This window comes from Artibeus jamaicensis, unplaced genomic scaffold, assembly GCF_021234435.1.
Source record: "Artibeus jamaicensis isolate MK-2021 breed Jamaican fruit bat unplaced genomic scaffold, CSHL_Jam_final contig_2259, whole genome shotgun sequence".
Classification (NCBI taxonomy): domain Eukaryota; kingdom Metazoa; phylum Chordata; class Mammalia; order Chiroptera; family Phyllostomidae; genus Artibeus; species Artibeus jamaicensis.
This window is the reverse complement of record NW_026521468.1, coordinates 3,642,242-3,660,817: the sequence shown is the minus strand read 5'-3', so window position 1 is coordinate 3,660,817 and position 18,576 is coordinate 3,642,242. Positions and strand designations below refer to the sequence as shown.

At 53.3% G+C, this 18,576-nt stretch overlaps 1 protein-coding gene across 2 annotated transcripts in view; it reads left to right on the top strand.

Annotated features, from left to right (window-relative positions):
* The window catches only part of AP2B1 (adaptor related protein complex 2 subunit beta 1), a 99,028-nt gene extending 83,555 nt beyond the window's left edge, over window positions 1–15,473 (top strand). For both annotated transcript variants that reach the window (XM_037167227.2, XM_037167225.2), the window contains 4 exons: window positions 3,636–3,720; window positions 4,510–4,596; window positions 9,040–9,194; window positions 14,281–15,473. In XM_037167227.2, the coding sequence (XP_037023122.1) occupies window positions 3,636–3,720; window positions 4,510–4,596; window positions 9,040–9,194; window positions 14,281–14,355 (402 nt within the window). In that variant the 3' untranslated portion in view covers window positions 14,356–15,473. The remainder of the gene's footprint in view (window positions 1–3,635; window positions 3,721–4,509; window positions 4,597–9,039; window positions 9,195–14,280) is intronic.
* Window positions 15,474–18,576: the final 3,103 nt, after the last annotated feature.

The window sequence follows — 18,576 nt, the reverse complement described above, 5'->3', positions numbered from 1 at the left end:
GAGGTATTTGCGCTGACCTACATTTCCCATTCAGTCTGGCTGCTGTGTCGAGAGTGGACTGCAGAAGCCAGGCGTTGGGGCTGAGGAGACAAGTGCAGAAGCAGAGAGGCCATTAAAAGGCTTTGCAGTGTTCTGTTTACTGAGTTTGGAAGGACATTAGGTTGTTTAAGGATGAGGAGGAGAGATCAGAAACTGATGTTTTTGGACGTGTTCGCTTGAGATATTGCCCAAGTAAAGATCCTAAGTAGGCAGTTGGTCTACTTCTGTGATCATTGATCTCCCATAGGCAGGCTGGATACTGGTGTTCAATCACTTGCAAAACAGTTCTCCAGCTCGTGCGCATTATGTCGTCCTGTTCTGCGCCTGTTGAGATGGTGAATTTCAACAAGCAGGAGCTCACTCATACCTCTGAAGCAATCAGTGTCATGTTCTCTCGGTTGGCTCACTTTTATTTAAAAGCATCTGCCATCTGGGTGGGAATTGAACTGGCTTCGTACCGTGTTTTTCCCTGGTTCTTTTATGCCTCCCCGGCCCCAGGAGTAATTGCATGTCCTTGGAGAACCTAGTATTCTTTGGGCTATGATCCAACACCCGTGTTATTCTTTCTTTGCATATAGATGTGATTTTAGCTCAATGATGCGAACCTGAAAGAGCCCACATATCATCCCCTCCCCCCACCTGCCTCACTGAGTATCCGTTTATGTAATGAGAGATGTTACTAATGGGATTATCTTGTGCACACGAATGATGTAGCGGTAGAAAACAGGATGAGAAACCACATTTCGTTCCATTTGCTTGATACCTTCTCCTTAATTTCATGCAGTAAGTACTCACTGAGCCACTAGTGTGCTCGTGGAAACCGAGAGCCTCTGCCCTCTGGGGGCCGCCGTGTCGAGGGCGAGGCAGACCTGCGTCTGACGCTGTAGTTGAAGTGCGCGCACCGGCTCTGGGAGAAGGACAGGAGCTGTCCTGAGCACTCTCAGGCTTGACCCGAATCTTCAGATTACTTAGGTATTTTCCATACAGCTAAAGCGTGAGGAGAAGACAGCTAAAGCGTGAGGAGAAGACTATACTAAGTAACAACAGGTAAACAAAAGCACAGTTGTGAGTTTCAGTGGAGAAGTGCTTTTGATGTGGCTGAAGTTAAGGACAAGGCTGGAGAGGTAGGCAGGAGCCAGGTCCAAGAGGACGGTATATTCTTGAAATGAATGCAGTCTAGTCAAGAGTGAAAGCTCACAAGCTGCAAAATGCAGACTTTGAGAAGCTAATGAAAAAGAGATGAAGCATTTCCTCCCGAAGAGTGGCCTGCGTGCAGCTGACCTGTCAGGAGACAGTATTTCACCGGAGGCTTAGTAGCAAACAGAATCATTAATTCACCGTTTGCTAGGAAGCCTTTTTATCTTTCCGATCTTGTAGTATAGTTAGTAGTGCTACTTTTGAGTGTGCGTAAGATCTCAGGCAAGTCTAACGTGGTTATTCTTCATTATGAGAAATTCGGAGTAAAAAAGGTTAAGCCGAAGATGGTGAAGGAAGAGGGAGTACTTGTTTTGTGCCAGGCGTCCCCCTGAGAGCTTTGCAAAGATGAACCCCGTTGTCCGTGATGACCCACACACTCAGTGCTGCTACCTCCATTCTGCAGACAGGAAACTGAGCTGAGTACTCCTTGCCTGGAGTCATGCAGGTAAGTAAGGGGCAGAGTCAGAATTTGAAATCAGATTGTATGATCCATGTTCTGAACCGCTGTGTCCTTCTGTTCTGGGCATCCCAGAAGCCCTGAAACTGTGCCAAAATGTTGCACGTGCACTTTCCGGAACGGGGGTCCACAGCTTCATCCGTGTATGAGAAGGGTCCCCGAGGTGGAAGGGTGACCTAGAGGAGCTTTTCGAGTCAGTTCATTGGTAAGTCAGTTCCACCAGGTAGAACAAGGAGTCCCTCGGAAGAACAAGAGATACAAGTTTATCCCTGGGGGCAAGGGTCATATTTTCTATATTCTTTGTATCTCCAATGGTTAGGACATAGTAAACATTAATATTTGATGAAATATGATAGCTTTACATTCCAAGCGAGCATAAATAATCAACTTGCATTTCACGTACGACCTTTATGTAACCGCACCGTCTCACCCACACCGCCCGGCTTTCACGTCCGAATGCCCTTCACAGACCTGGCCCTCCCCTGTCCTCCGGTGCCCTCGTGTGAAGTGCCTTCTCCTTCTCTCACTGCTGAGCACCGACCAGAAAGTACCTCTTTCCCAGAAGTGCAGGCAGGTATAATTCTTCTGAAGTGGTGGTCTGGCGCATCTGAAATGTCTAAAGCCCTTTCCTGAGGTTAGTTTCTCCGTTTACATTCATTACTATCCATCTTCCTGAGAACCCTGCGTTCTCAGTGTTACGGGCATCAGCTTATGTGGTACAGGTCAGACACTCCCGGGAGGTTGCTAATGGAAAGGTTAAAATCACAAGTTACCAGGAAAGCAGTCTGCTGGCCTCTTCCGGGAGAGAGAACAGAGAGGCTGTCAAGTAGACACAGTCAGGTGGTGGGGGAGGAAACACAGGCTGGAGGCGGGGAAGGCGAGTTGATGATGAGTGTGAAAGAACTAGGAGTTCTCCGGGAAGAGGCCACGTGGAGAGCCCAGTGTTCGATGAAGAGAGAGACAGTGCTGTCGAAGTGTGGGCATTTGTCCCCCCAGAAGGGTTCTCCAAACAAAATGGAAGTAGGCACGGTTACTGATTCTAGAACTTGCCCAGAGAAGCGTCGTCCTGCTGTGCCACGAGCATCGGTGGGAGAGTTGCTAGTGACAGGAGCCCGTGGGAAGTGGTGGCTAAGCAGTTCTGCTCCCCCTTCCACAGCGAGTGGCTCCGAGATGCTGCCTCGGTGGAACCTGCCCATTGTTGCCCCCGAGTAAAGACTCGTCGTACTGGAGGTTTTTGAAAGCTACGAGCAGCATGCTCTGAATCGCACGGGCCGTGCTGGACTCGGGGCCCGCCGCGGCCAGAGCGCCTGCTGTGCTGAGAATACTCGTTCTCAGCTTGCCACAGGGCTGTGCTTTCTCACAGTTGTCAGGTTTGCCAGCAAGTGTGCCCCACCCTGGAAGACGGTTTCATAAAAGAAACAACTAAAAACCAGCATCTGAAGAAAGATAAGGGGCAGTATGACCAGCCGTTGCGGAGAGGGAGAAGGTCAGGTTTGGGGTCGACGTGTACTTGCTCCCGGCACTTCTGTGAGTTAGTAGCACGACCCTGGGTCTCCCCCAACCTCAGCTCCTCGTTGGTAAACGGGGAGGCGGTGCCGGCTGCCTCGTTTGGGATGGTAATAATGAGGATTAGAAATCATGCAGGGACGTAGAAAGGGCAGCAGCAGCTACTATTAATAACCACAGAAACAAAGAATAACTGAGCAGAACACTCTGGGTACGGGCTCGGGTCTTGAACTCACTCCCAGAGCGCCTCCTGGAGCAAGGTGGCAGGTCGGCGCAGACTCTGACGGCGGATGCGTGGGCTTGCGTGTGTCTGCCGGGGAGTCCTGCTCCGCAGGGGAGAAGGGGCGTCAGGTGACGCGTTTCCGGACACATAGCTGTTGTTTTTCTCACCCAGCGTCCTCCGGTGTCCTGATTTCCCCGTGTTCTTTCCTGGCAGGTGGCTGTGAAAAACAATATTGACGTCTTCTACTTCAGCTGCCTCATCCCACTCAACGTGCTTTTTGTGGAAGACGGCAAAATGGGTAAGTCCGTCCTTCTGTCCTGCCAGACATACCTTTGCCTTTCCCGCGAAGGCCAGCAGAACGTAGCGAGAAGTACACGTTATTTGAGGTTTTAAGAAATGGGGTGGTACGGCTGTTATCCTGAAGCTCTAATAGTTGCCGATCATTTATCTCCCGAGTCACAGTGGTCTTGTCTTGCTGGTGGTCTCTGAGCACAGTGCCAGTTTCCCGGGGGGGCCCCCCACCCCCAGCACACGAGGCGCAGGCGCCGTGCTGAGCGCGGGCTGCAGGCGTGTGGCCGTCCCGTGTTGAGCGAGGCTCCACTTTCCACGTTTGCTTCCAGTGTTTCCGTCACTGTTTGGTGACTCTCACGGTCTCACACTTTTTCGTTATAATTAGAGTAATTTGTAATAAGTCTCTAGGATTCCTGTGGGGTTGGTGTTGACATTTTTCTCTTGCCTTACTTATGACACCACCATCTAACCAAACTCACACATACTGGTACGCACTAAATTGTGTGGGCATTTAATTGGCTTGATTCTTACTGTGGCTCTTCCGGCCAGCGGCACAGACGTAATCATATCCGGTCAAATTAAGGGTCAGAAAGTTACAGACCTACCTAGAGTCGCCAAGTTAGAGCTAAAACTAAACCCTTAGTCTGAATCCTTCCTCTGTGTCCGGTGCTGCTGCTGAGGGGCTCCCTGCCCCGGAGTGGGGCCCCTCGGTGTGGCCGGGCTGCTCTTGTGAGAGCCGCACCCAAAGGAGAGAGCAGGTTGCACACACCCTTCCTTCCCCCCGTGTCCCCCGCAGAGCGCCAGGTCTTCCTCGCAACGTGGAAGGACATTCCCAATGAAAATGAACTTCAGTTTCAGATTAAGGAGTGTCATTTAAATGCTGGTGAGTAATGACTCTACATTTCATCTTGAACTCAGAAAGTCAAATTGGATAATTGAAATTTTTGTCTTTATTTACCTCTTCTCTTTACATCTATGGTAGATACATTATTTTGCAAATTTTAAAAACTGGGGGTGTTTTGATGTGGGTACCAGATTACTTTATAAGCCAACAGATTTAAGAAACAAACTTGAACGGCCCCGTCTTCCCAGCTCAGTAGTTTCTCGTGTGTCAGTCACGTTACTCGCACACCCTAATGCACGTTAACTCACTGCAGTGGCATTTCAGGATGTGACTGGGTTTCCTTTGTATCTGCCTTCAGAATCGGAGGAAAAGTGGCTGTGAGGTCTTTATTCAAGACCTTGTGTTTGTTAGTAGATAAGAGTACATGGTAGTCGATTGAGGACTAGTCGGCAACCTTTTTCTTTCTTGCCTTCTTGTCAGCGTTTAGCGCGACACCTTTTTAATCACCACCGAAAGCCCCAGACCATCGGTGGCTGTCTCTCACTAACTAGAACATGGGGGGGGGGCGGGGTTCGAGGGAGGAGACGCAGCAGCATCCATCTGGCCCTCGGGCTGCGTTTCACGGAAGCATTTCTCAGGGGTGGGAGGAGCTGTACCCGGTTCAGAGTCTGCCTTCGTCCCAGTCTGTGTCTGTCTGTCTGTCTGTCTGTCTCTTCTCTCTGAGTTAGTGGCAGATTTTAAGCTTGAATGAAAGTGAGCGTTGGTGCCTGGTCCATCCTCCCTTCTCCACATTTCTGCGTCACTGCCCCCTCCGTGTGTCCCCGAGTGTCACCCTTGCGCGGCCGCACCGTCGCTGTCCTGGCTGGAGCGCAGTGTGGAGAGGCATGCGGTCCGGCGGGTGCAGAGGGGCAGGGGCACTGCCTCCTCGTTCTGACTTCTGCTTTCCCTTCAGTTGTCTGGGGCTCCGAGGTGCGCTCACCCTCTGTCCAGACAGATCCGTCCTTATAGGACTTCTGAGTCCTCAGAGAGGTGTTCGGGGAGAGAAGTCGTCCGTGATTTCTATGGTAACAACCAGTAGTTGACTTCCCCCAGGAATACCACAGACACACACACATTACATATATGCCTTCTTTCTAACACTCTTGCTCCAGGTTTCTCACCATGACTGGTTATGTGTTTACTAAACAAAACGAGAGTTTTTGCTGCTTTTCTTTTTTAAAAAACATGCTCAAATTGAAGTGCTTGTGGTGCCGTCCTCTGGGACGACAGCGTTATCTGCCCCCGTCTGCAGCTCACTGGTCGGTGAGCACACGCCTCGTCCAAGGGGTGCAGGAGGTTGGACGGCTTCCTGCTGTGTAACAAGCTCTTCAGGGCGCGGTCAGGTCCCCAGGGGCCGCCGGCGCGGGTCCTGTTAATGGAGCAGCCTCTGTCCCCAGCATGGAGAAGACCAGGCCCTTCACTGCAGTTGCCCTTGAGGCAGTTGGTCCTGCGGCAACATTTCCTATATGAGGCTTCTGAGAACAGCGTGTTCTTTCTTAAAAAAATGGGTTCTGTGGTCAATTAAAGTTGAAAAGCACGGAGCGTGGTGTGCCTGTCCTCGAAGCCACCATCGCACGTTAGCTCAGAGGAAGCCCGTCCAGGCCAGTATGGACTGGGACCCAGAATCACAGAGCGCTTATTGTTAACATCTTCGGGGGCACGAGCGTTCCTGGAACACAGTCCGGGGGACGTTGGCCTGTAGAGACACGGTGAGAGGCCAGACTAATTGGAAAGAAGGTTGGTTTCTGACGTCCTGTGTGGAAGACACATGCTTTCCTTCTCTCTCTGTTGTTTTTTTTTTTTTAAGAAGTGTGGATAGTTGAGGTCTTTAGCATGGCCTGCCAAAATAATAGAAAAGCTCCCCCTGCGTCCGGATGGAACCGCGAGCCCTGCTGCACCTCGATGCACGTTTGTGGTCTTGCCAGACCTGCCTGGCCGTTCTCCCAGTGGGGCTGTGTCCTCTGCGGTGGCGTGAGCAGTTGTTCAGGGCAGATTCCGTTTCGATCAGTTCGGCTGTTTTCTTCATGCCATTTCTCCCTGCCGTGGGTGCTTTAAGTACCAAGGCCTGGATTTTTCAGTGGGACTCAGCTCTGTGGTCGCACAGCCCGTGGGGCAGCGGGAAGAACCTCTGCTCCGTGCTCCCCGGGAGCCCGCGGCCGTCGTTTCCACGGCCAACCTTGCAGGACCACTTTCTGCAACCAGCGCCTTTGCCTCAAGATGCGGAGTGCCCTGGCCCTTACATTTCCTTCCATCCTTGAAGGCTCTATTAACACGAACATTTCCAGGTTTAGTGCCTTCTGATTCAACACCCTGTGTCTAGCTGAGAGCTAAAAATACCCTCCTTTCCTGCTGATCTGCCCTAATCACAAGAGCACCAGCACTTGAAATAGCTTTTCGGTGCCAGAGCAGACGTGTGGCGGCTGGCAGGGGCACTCCCGAGGGCAGCGGGAAGTTACAGGCCTAACGGGACTTAACAGCCCAGAACTGAGCCTTAGCTTCTGCTCCTCCATTTCTTTCTGAAGAAGGAACTCTTCCCAAGCCTCAGTGGTCAGCCCGCTCTCACTAGAAAGGTGGGCGCGACAGCGGCGCATGCGGTGCCTGTCCTCTCTGACGCAGGCGGTCGGGCCGAGGTGTCCTTAGGAGCCTGGGCCTGGCCGTCGATGTGTCTGGATGCGTGTGCACCTGTGCGGCAAGGGCTCTTCAGGGAAGGCTCCCACCGCAGGTCTTCCGCTTTCTACAAGTAGGCAGGAGCCTGGGAAGTGGGGAGTGGCTTTACGACCTAAAGCAGCCCCATGTGTTGAAGACAGTCCTGTCGAAAGGTAAGTAGCCAGGGAAGGAGGAGACTGGACTTGGGTGGTGAACACACAATACAATGTATTGTTGATATGTTACAGAACTGTGCACCCGAAACCTGTAAGATTGTGTTAGCCAGCATCATCCTGATAGATTCAGTAAGAAGGGGGGAAAAGGTATTAGCCAGATTCCAGCCGGCAACATCGCCTGATAACCCAGTCTGGGCTGCAGGAGCCCTTCATCCTGAGAACCAAGGTGACAACCAGAGCTGCCTGACCCCTCAGGGGCAAGTGAACAGCACACCGAGGCCCCTTCCACGGCCCGGCACAGGACTGCCTTGGCCGGCACGGCCCGGTGACGTGAGTGCCAGCCTGCGAGCCCAAGTGTCACGTGTGACCACTACCCACCATGAGATGCACCTTTTGTCTCCCCAGGGAGAGCCAGTTCTTGAATTATAACTATGCTGCTAATTTATTACCAGTGCAAACCTTTGGAATCAAAAGACGGGAAGTTAGGTGGCGACTGAGCGCAGCGCAGATGTTGAACGCGGGGGCCTCAGTTCCACCTCCTCTGAGCTTTCGCTGGTGTGAACATGGGAGAAAGATGTCAGGGCAAGAACTTCCTCCAGAATCTAAGTAGATGGTTGTTAGTGCCTGTGGCACCGCGTCCACCTCGGCGTCTGCTACACCTGAGTCAGAGGCTCGCTCACAGGCGGTGGCGGCAGGCGCCCACTGTGTCCCAGGCACCCCGGGAAGCCTCGCCATGGACATCCTCTGGGTCCCCGTGATGGCGGGGAGGTGGCACCCTTTTCCTAGAGCGCACAGCAGACTGCGACAGGTGTGTCCGTGGGGAGAATTAGTTCCTGAGGTTGGCCTGAGCGGCGCGACTTCTCATTGCGAGTGAACATAGTCCACCGTGCACACGGAAGCGGTGCTCGTCCTCCCCGTTAAGGTGTCTCCTCGGTGCTTCAGCGTCTCTCATTAGCAGCAGGACAACCAGGAGAGAGAAGGGACCTTTCACTCTAGAATGTCATGTCTCTGATGCTGGGGTCACAACCTGTCCCTACCCGGCTTGGTGACAGTAGGCCTCCGCTATAACCAGCAGCAGCCCCTGGAGTGACAGGGCCTCGTAGTAACGTCTTTGTGCAGTGGCAGCCTTTCGTGATTAATCTGAAGACACAGTGTTCCATACAGGCTTTAGTAGTCATTTGCCTGCTTTAAAAATAAAAATCTTAAACGTCCCAGGGAACAGATCTGACTTGCAGGGTTTCTGAAACTCTGCCGCTTCCCTACCCGGCAGTAGTGCTGGGGGGCGACCGTCAGCCTGCGTGTCCCTGTGGCTCCCCCACGCACCCTCTTCAGAGTGTCCTCTGCCTGTCCGGCACCCGGTTTGAGACCGCCGGCTCCTTCGGCCGCCACACTCTCCTTGGGCATCACGGCGGTGCTTCCGTCGGTTGCACCTCCCTCTGTTTTCTGCTGTGGAGTGTGACAGGCAGGCGCTTCAGGAGCCTCTTCCTCATCCTTTGCTGATGGGGAGAAGGGCTTCCTGAAGGGTGTGCGTGGAACAGTGGTGTCAGGATTGCAGCCCACGTGGCCCCTGGGTGGGCAGAAAAGAGGAAGCATTTGTGTGATATTTCAAATCTGTTTCTAGACACTGTTTCCAGCAAGTTGCAGAACAACAACGTTTACACTATCGCCAAGAGGAACGTGGAGGGGCAGGACATGCTGTACCAGTCGCTGAAGCTCACCAATGGCATTTGGATCTTGGCCGAGCTGCGCATCCAGCCAGGAAACCCCAACTACACGGTGAGGCTTCCTCAGAGCCGGCAGGATGGGCTCGGGGAGGGGGGAAGGACCCTTTGTGTTTTCTTGGCGCCCTGGGAGGACCTGGAGGGCGCACCTCGGAAAACCTCTTTCTCAAGGCCCAGGTTTGGTGTCCAAGCCAGCGATCAGTGTAGAAGTCCTCGGTTGCCCCTTTGGAAGGTCTCTGTGGCTGCTGCCCCGTCCAGCGGGCATGGTGCCTCTGGCCTCATGGAGTGAGTGCCTCAGACACCCGCCAGGATGCACAGTCGCTCACAAAACTTGGCGACTTTCTCGGTGTCAGTACTTTCCTCGCCTCTCTGTGCCTGTGGTGCCACGACAGGCTGTTCACAGGCTGTTTCCGTGGCTCACTTTAAGGAGGGCTTCTTTCCTGCCCTCGGCCTTTGTGTCCTAAGGTAGCAGAGGCATGGACACCTGAGCCCCTCTGCAGCATCAGTCGTCCTGAATGCTTGTTGCGAAAGCCAAGACGGAAGACTCGGAGCTCATCCTTGGCAGCCTGCAGGGAGCGGTGGTTTCAGAGCTCCCTTCAGTGTGCAGTGGGCTACAGTGTACATTCTGGCCGGGTTTTAAGACGGGAGCAGGTGGCCTTGTTAAGCAGTAAAGGTGTGTGCCCCAGCCACGTGGCATTTGTTTGCTCTTGTCAAATGTGCTCTCCCAATAGGATGTGGCTTGTCATGTGCATTTTGTGAAGTAAAAGAAAAACCACTTGGGCTAGAGGAGATATTCTTATTCTTTTGCTATGTTTGAAGTTTTTGTAGGCTGTTTGGAGGGAGGAGACATGAAAGCGATAGATATGAGATTCAATACTGAATAATTCTGAAGAAGCTGAATAGTCAGTAGATTAAGGAAGCTTTTTAGTCATTTAGCTGATCAAAGTGTGATCCCATTCTTTAATTGTAACAGCCAGGCCTGTTTTCATGAGTACACATCAGGGTAATTGCACCACCCAGAGCTGAAATTCTCCGGGGTGCCCCCTTCCCTCAAGAACCTAGGTGAGTGTGTGTGTGAGCTGTGGGTCCCATCAAGCTGTATTTTTGTCCAAGCATCTGTGAGCTGGGGAGCCTCACGCTTCCCCCAGAAAGTGAACAGTCCCCCCACCCCACCTCCACCAATCCCTGTGTTTTTGTTTTGTTCTTGGCTGTCCTTTTTCTGTGTGTGCAGTCTCCCATCTCAGGTTACAGCAGCGTGGTGACCCCTAGTCTGCAGGTAAGGAGACCAGGGCTCAGGATAGTCGGTGGCTTGTTCAGGGCCATGTGGTTTGTCGGGAGGTGGATTGGGGTTCAGCTATCTCTTGACACTTCCTGCTGTGTTCTTTTTATTCATTATAAGGATGATGGAAATTTTTAGAAGAATCTCTTGACATCACGGTCTGAAACATAGTTTGTGAAAAATTTTTTTAAAGGTGTAACTTCTTCATTTGCGATAATTTGACTTGCAAATCGTTTTTTAGAGGTGCATAGCATTCCCATGCCTCTTACCCCGTTTCCCCGTTGCCAGCATCTTCCATGCCCATTGTGTGTTTTCAGACAGGAAATTGGATCTTGATAAAATGGTATTAACAAAACTATAGGCCTTGCTAGGTTTCACCAGTCTTTATATCACTCTGTGGTGGTTGAGTGTACAGTACTATGCGTAGTATCTGTTGTATATATGCACAGACACTTCCCTCCCCTGTATATTTGTAACATTTTTATTGTGCAACAGTTACAGATTCACATGGAGGGATGGGCAACAGGCCCGTGGGGTCCTGTCGTTTGTACCCACGTCCACCTCCCTTCCTCTCCCGAATTCGTATATAGTAAATTTGCTTATATTTCCTTGCCCCCTTTCCTGTTTTCTCTCCATCTGGTGACTTGGTTCCTACTGCCCACAGAACCATCTAAGTTTTCCGTGACAGTCGGACACGGGCCTAACCCATTCCCCGAATCACTGCTCCCGACTCAGCACCGCTCAGATCCATTTCCCTCCCTCCGTCGCCCTAAACCCCCGCTGTGGTGATCCGGTCTCAGCTGCGTGTGACAGAAGGAGTCTGAGCCAGTGAGAGTGCACGGGGACCCATGGTCCCCTGTCTCTTTGAGAGAGGGTGAAAAATTACTTACCCCACCCCGTCCATACTGTGTTTCTCTAAGAAGGTGTGAAACGCCCTGGCCAGGGGCTCAGTTGGTTGGAGCGTTGTCCTGTACACCAAAAGGCTGTGGGTTCGATTCCCGATCGGGCACATACCTAGGTTTTGGATTTGATCCAGCTGATCAATGTTTCTCTCTCTCTCGTCGCCTCCCCCCATCATCTCTCTAAAATCAATAATCACATTCTTGGGTGAGGACTTAATATATATTCGAATACATAGGATAAACATGCCTTCTATTACATATACATATGTTACACACGTGTATGTATAACAGAAGGTAAGTTTGTCCTGTAGGGATGGGGCCCCATGTCTCTGAGCAGCTGCATCTCACCGGGAAAGGTGACGTGTCCAGGTGAGGAAGTGTGTCCCGGACTGTAAACTGGAAGTGGACGTGGCAGGAGGCGACTCTCCCCTTGGGGGTCTGGCTGGGTGGCGGTCCTGAGCGGTTGCTATTGAAGATGTGTCACGGTTTGGCGCCCCGGCCAGGTAGCTCAGTTGATTAGAGCGTTGTCCTGATAATGCCAAGGTTGTGTGAGTTCAATTCCTGATCAGGGCACATGCAAGAATCTACCAATGAATGAATGCGTCAGTAAGCGGAACAGCAAATCGGTGTTCTCTCCCCATCCCCTTTCGCTCTCTCTCAAAATACATACATTAATTTAAAACGTCTTTTAAAAGTGTGTCAGTTCAAATGTTAAAACCCTCGTAAGTTTTGTTTTTTCCTTAGATGTTTTGCAAGTCAGATTATTTCGCTTCTTTGCTCTTCATATGTATGTTTCTTTTTTACTTCAGAGTTTAGGAAAATCTTTTTCTCAAGGCCCAAGTTTGGGCTTTTATTGAAGAAGGCAGCATTTCCTTACTAGTCATGAACCAAAAAATGCATCTCCAACTGGTAGAACTTCAAGCGTTGTTACAAAAATGTGAAGAAATGCTGGCCAGTATTTTGGGAGAGAGGAACTGCCCCCTGTTCAGTCTGGGAGTTAGCGCAGTCGGTTCTTTCTCTCTGTAGCTTCCTCTCCTCCTCCTTCTTCTCCTTTTCCAAACCCACTGGAGAGGCTGGGGTGGGGTGCGGGTTGTTGGGGGGATGGCACGGAGCCGCCTCTGCAGGGAGTTTGAAAGTCAAGGGGACGGGGTGCCTGCGCGCTGCAACTTTGGCCACAGCAGGGAGCTTTCCGTCCATGTTTATCATCTTAAGTGAGTTGCTACTGTTTCTTTCTAGTTATCGGAAGTGTCTTCCTGATGAATGATTTTAGAGACAAATGCCTTAGAGACTGAATGTAAAAGCTGTACATGAATAGAGCCTCTTGTGATGTTGTTCTCTTTGTCTTTTGCATTTTTTAAATTGCACTTTTAAGATTTTTTTGTTTGTTCCCAAATTTTATCCAAGAACTTCTACAAAATGTGCCAGATAAGTTTCAGTCCTCATATTCCTCCTCTCCATCCTGGTCAATCTGCAAGTAACGCAGTTCGTGGTTCTCTGTGCTGTTAGCAGCCGCACACACCAGTCACGCAGATGGGTCTTCAGGTGTTTTTTGGTGAGGTTTTCTAATACCTTTCGGGAAAAGGCACCTCAGAAGTTACAGTGATCCTGGCGCCTTCTCCTTTCGGTGGGTCTCTTCTGCCCCCATAACTTGTTTCCTGAGCCATGGAGCCCAACGGGCTCACCTCCTCTACCTCTGAGACTTTCTGAGTAAACTTTTGCTTTGATTTGAAGAAAAAGAAAAAAGTTACAGTGATCTTGCTCTTCTTTCAATGGTCACAACTCCTCCATCCGAGAGACTCCCAGCTTTTCTGTTCACTTTGATTCTCACCTGAAGAAACTGCTCAAAACTGGCCGCACCACGCCTGCCGAGCCCGCTTCTCTCCCTGCACCTCGGGCTTTTCCGCGGGTGCCGCGGGCAGTGCAGGCGGGCATCGCCGGAGGGTTTGAAGATGCGAGGTTTGTTTTACTTTTTCAGTAAGCTCAGGGTTGACCAGTATCATCCTCGTATTTTTGCCAAAAAATACTCTCCCCTTTTATACTATGTTAATTCATCCTGAGTCTCTAAAAACAAAATGAAGAGGCAAAATGATCTAAAACCTCGTGGTGACATAATTATTAAAAGACAGCTGTGGTTGGTGGACCATAACAGATCAGAGCAGTGGTGTCAGCAACACAACAAGCAAATGCGAAGTTTCCTGGTTCTGCGTTCAGTTCGCCTCCTTCCACTGTCGCGTTGTTAATACTTTGCCTAATCTGATGCATTTGAGTCCAGTTCCAGGTCTAAGTTTTGTGCTGTTTGACCAAGGAAGTAGAAATCACTGTGCGACGTTGAAATCTTTTTAATACTTTAATTTTAACTTGATCGTTGTCACTGAACTAGAAGCGGTGGTGGTGGAGAAGTGGAGCGGCATCAGAAGTATCTGCTTCGCCCTCTGAAAGGGGCGGAACGTAACGGGCGAAGCTGCTGGCATGAGCTGCCATCCAGTTATCGAGTACATGCCCCGGGGCGGTCCTTACTCTCCTCCCTGACAGTGTGCGCCCCTCGCTATAACACAGAGAGAGCTAGTGCCTGGGGCCCGCCTGCCCGCAGTTTGTTTTACCGGATTGTACGTCCTCCTGTGTCGGCACTGAGGTCACCACCCTTGTCGGACTGGGAACCAAGGGTGGGCCAGGGGAGGGTTTGGCCCTCGCCTTTTTGTCCAGGAGCGATCCCTCCGACTCCTGGCAAAGCCAGAGCCTGCGGTGTTTTCGGGAGGGAGCGCTTCCCAGCCTTGCAGACCCACAGAGTGCAGGTGGGGACACGGCGTGACTCCATGTTGAGCACAGTGAAGCCCAAATCCACAGTGCCTGCTCTGCTGCGGCGGCGGAAAGAGGTTGTTCTCTTGAACCGAGGGTCGGGCTACCTTTGCAGTTCGCGCTGGTCTCCGTGATCACCTCTCTGCTCCCTTTCCCGCCCACAGCTGTCTCTGAAGTGCAGAGCCCCCGAGGTCTCTCAGTACATCTACCAGGTCTACGACAGCATTCTGAAAAACTGACGGCCACCGGCGCCCCCGGCCGCCTGCGACCAGCGCCAGCCGAGAACTCTTAACTGGAAGAAAGTGTGTTGTCGCGTCGAGTCTGAACCCAGGCACACCGGGCCACCCTCCACGGTAGTGACTAGTGTAACCTGTGCTGAGTTAGGGCACGCCTGCTGGGTAGTGTTAGCCCCCCGTGAACGATCGCTGACCGCCGCGCCGGTCACTCCCCGCCTCTCGCCACCTGCCGCCACCGCCTGTCCTGACCTGCGGGCTCCCCGGCCGCACAGCGGCTGGCGCTTCGAGTGTAGTTTGATATTTGTAATCGAGAGCTCGTTTCAAAAGCAGAAAAAGACAAAAAACATTAAAGTAAGGGTAAGTGTCGCTGAAACATAAACTGCACTTTTATCGTTCTGTGTTTTTGTGCCTGTGGAAACGGCGGGCGCGGTGCGGCCGTGGCCGTGAGTCGGGGCAGCGGGCCGACATCCACCGCGCAGGCCGGGAGCGCTGGGCCGCCTGCGCCCTGGCGGGGCCTGACTGCGGCGGCCTCGTCCCCGGCCACTTGGATTTTCACTCTTTTTTCTCTCTCCAAACTTTTTTCTTGTGATCCCCCTGCCCTGTATTATCATCTCGTTCGCTCGCTCCTCAGTCGGGCATGGTGGTCTCTGTCCTGGCGCAGGAATAGGACCTGCCCCTACCGAGGCTCAGAGAAATTGGAACTCACTGCGTTCCTTTCCCGGCATCGGACCTATTAATGACACTATGAAGAATTCCTTTTTTTTTTTTTTTTAAGATTTTATTTAATGTTTTTAGACAGAGGAAGGGAGGGAGAAGGAGATGGAAACATCAGTGTGTGGTTGTCTTTTGTATGCCCCCACTGGGGACCTGGCCTGCAACCCAGGCACGTGCCCTGACTGGGAATCGAACTGGCATCCCTGTGGTTCACAGGCCGGCGCTCAATCCACTGAGCCACACCAGCCAGGGCCTGTGAAGGATTCTGAGTAGAGCTGGGGAACGGGGACCAAAATGCCCTTCCCCAACCCCTCTGCCCTGGTCCAATTCAGATCTAAAAAAAACATACTTTTACATTTAAAACAGACTTTAAGTAATAACTTATCCAACTCTTTTTTTTTTTTTTTTCCTGAAAAAAAGGGGAATGGGTAAAAGGCAGAAGGGTCTTACGCCAGAGGCCCAGCAGCGGGTCGGCAGCAGGGACGAGGGGCTGGGGCTCCTGAACGCCCGTCAGCGTTTTCCCTGCAGTGGCTTCTCGTTGATTTTTCCCCGCGATGCCTTGCTCTCACCTTCCCTGTGCTGCTCCTCTGTGGCTCTCATGCTCCGCACTGACCCGGGCCCTGCACTCGTCGGCATCAGGTGGCAGCAGCGGGTCTTTTCAGTCCCTGGAAGGTGCGTCCAGATGCCAGAATGAAGGAGCAGCTAATGTCTCCCCCGCGGTCCTGGCGCCGTGGTTCTCAAGGCCACCAGGGCGGGTGCAGAGGGGAGGCGAGCGCAGTGCCGTCCCGGACTCCCTGTCACTGCCTCTGTCTGGCTGCTGTTCGCTCGTGTTCTTTAGGCTCCAGAGCAACCGAGATCATCCCAGAAAGTGAAGAAGTTCTTGTCATTTCTCAAAAGACGGGGAGATGTGTAATCCCCTGGCTTACGGGTTGGGCGTGATTTGTCAGTTCCCGGAGCAGCGACCTGTCGCGCAGTGCTCGCCACTCCATCTGTGGGCACTTGTCGTGTGGCCTGGCGCCCAGGGTTCTGGGCCCACGACCAAGACTGCCTCTCAGTGGCCCTACTCCAGCCATAGGCACCTCGAGGTCTAAAGGTCTCACCAGAGAGGGTCCTGGAGGAGCCAACGCAGAAACAAGTGGGGGCTGCCAGTCCTGCTGTGTCGGAGTGGCCCCCCCGTCACGCCACTGCAGGACTCCCGGCGGGGCCTCCGAAGCAGTTTCTTAAACCTGGAGAATCTCGGGGGGCAGGATCAGGGGGTGAGGGAAAGGAGCTACATCCCGGAACTGTCACCACGCTGCAGGGCCCAGAGAACAGGAGGGGGGTGCAGGACCCTGTGGGAGGCCGGGAGGGTGGGGGCGGAAAGGCCGGTTGGGGGCTTCTGCTTGGGAACAAGAGAGGCCGTTGGATACGGCAGTGGAGGTTCACCACAAATGCAGTGTCTCACCTCAGATCGAACTCTGGTGGCAGAAGGGGGGGGTGTCGGGTGTGTGTCGGGTGCGCGGGCAGAAAGCAGTTTTGTATCACGAGATGTCTCAGTGCCCCCAGCACTGATGGGTAACAACTGCCTTTCTCAGCAGACCAGGCGGAGCTAATGCCAGACTCTCTGCTACTGGGTGGGGAGGCCGCCTCCCACCCCGTGCTCCCAGCACCGAGGGAGGGAGGGCCTCGCTCCTGCAGGGGCCCAGCCCAGGGCTTCCACCACTGCTTCCCACCTGGCCTTCCAGCTCAGGAGGACAGAGTGGAGACTGTCCCGCGGTCCCCTGTGCCCTGCCTACCACGTCTTTGTCGCGTCAGCGGGGCCCACGTCAAGGGCCAGGGAAGCACACGCACCCGGAACTCTTGCTGGTCAGAGAGTCCCGAGCGCCCCTCCCTGCCCAGCCTCTCCCTCGAGTCTGTTGTGGAGCTTGGGGCCCCGGAGAGAAATGGGGAGGGGAAGGTCAATGTCACTGAGAACATGTTCCATTCTTTTGTTGTTGGGGTCTGTTCTGGGGGGGGGTCGGGGTTGGGGGAGCTTGACCTTGTGTCTTCCTCAATAAATTTCATTCACACAAAGCAAGGTTTGTGGTGTGTGTACTTTGTTCTCAGACCGACTCGGGCAAAACGCAGCCGGCCGGGGGAGGGGGGCGCACCAATAACCACACTACCAGGACATTTCTTCTGGCGCCCCAGCCCTCCCAAGGGGAGATTAGGGTCGGCCTGAGGAAGAATCCAGAGGCCCCTTGAACCAAGCAAGCCCCGCACCAGCATCACCACCACAGGCTGCCTTAGGCAGGGGGTTGGGGTGGGGGCGAGGGGGGCCAGGCTGCCTTCCCTGGCAGGCGGTCCCCGGGGAGAAGGCTCACCGTTTCCTGTTACTCAGGCTGTGCCACTGGTCCCTCCCTGTATAAAAGGGCTTCAGCCCGGACTCAGGCCTGCAAGTCCCCAAGTGAGCAGAAGTGATGATGCTGTTTGCAAGCAGGCTTCCCAGGCAGTTCCGGTCGCCTCCCTCCGTGGCCCTGGTGCCTGTGGCCCGGGTGTTGTCAAGATACAGGCCCCACCCCAGCGTCCCCATGAGTGACAGCCTCTGAAATCTCCCGCAGCCTGGAGGAGAGGGAAGGGGCTGGGGGATCCAGTGCCGAGATGCCCTTGGAGGGGACCCTGCGCCCTCCGCCGGTCGAGTTGGTGGAGGCAGTCTTAGCACGTGGCACCTGGAACAGGAACTGCCCTTACTGCCTGGGACCCAGATGTGACGAATGAGCTGCCTTGGTGGCCAGGCGTTTTCTGGGTGGCCGTGCTGCTGGGCGGCAGTTAGCCCCAACCGTACTGGGAATGACACTGGGAAGGAGCAGTCTTTTGAGGTTCAGGGTCAAAGCTCTGAGGGGGATGGGCCTCACTGAGATGGAATTGGCTCACCAGCTGAGTGTCAGCAGAACTGAGTGACTCCTTGGGGCAGAGGCGCTCGGGTGCACGTTCACGTGTCACCCGAGAGCCCTGGGAAAAGGCCGGTGACTGTTAGCCGGGCTGGGGTGGGCCTGGGGGTCTGCACTCTACAAGACCCCGCTTCTGACGTGCGGTGAGGCTGAGGCTCACCGCCGCGGGGTGGGATTTGCCTACTTCCGCTTCCACAGCGATGCCCACGGTTTTGTGGGGTTGAAAGAAGTAAACACACTTTTATGCTCACAACACCTCACTGTCCCATGAACTGAGCATTATCTTTTTTCTAATCCTCACCCGAAGATGTGTTCACTGGTTTTAGAGAGGAGGGGAAAGAGGAACATGTGATAGAAAAACACCAGTCGGCTGTTTCCCTTACGGGCTCCCACCGGGGATCAAACCCCCAACCTCTTCTGGGGGCCGGGACACCGCTCCAGCCAGCCGAGCCACCTGGCCCGGCTGCGAGCATCGTCTTCGTTTTCCGTGAAAGGTGCAGTAGAGCCACAACTTCGAGGTCCTCACGCCTCGCCCCGCAGCTGCCCCTTCATTCCACCGAAGGTTCCCAGACAGGCCCTCCCCTCTCTGCACTCAGCCAAG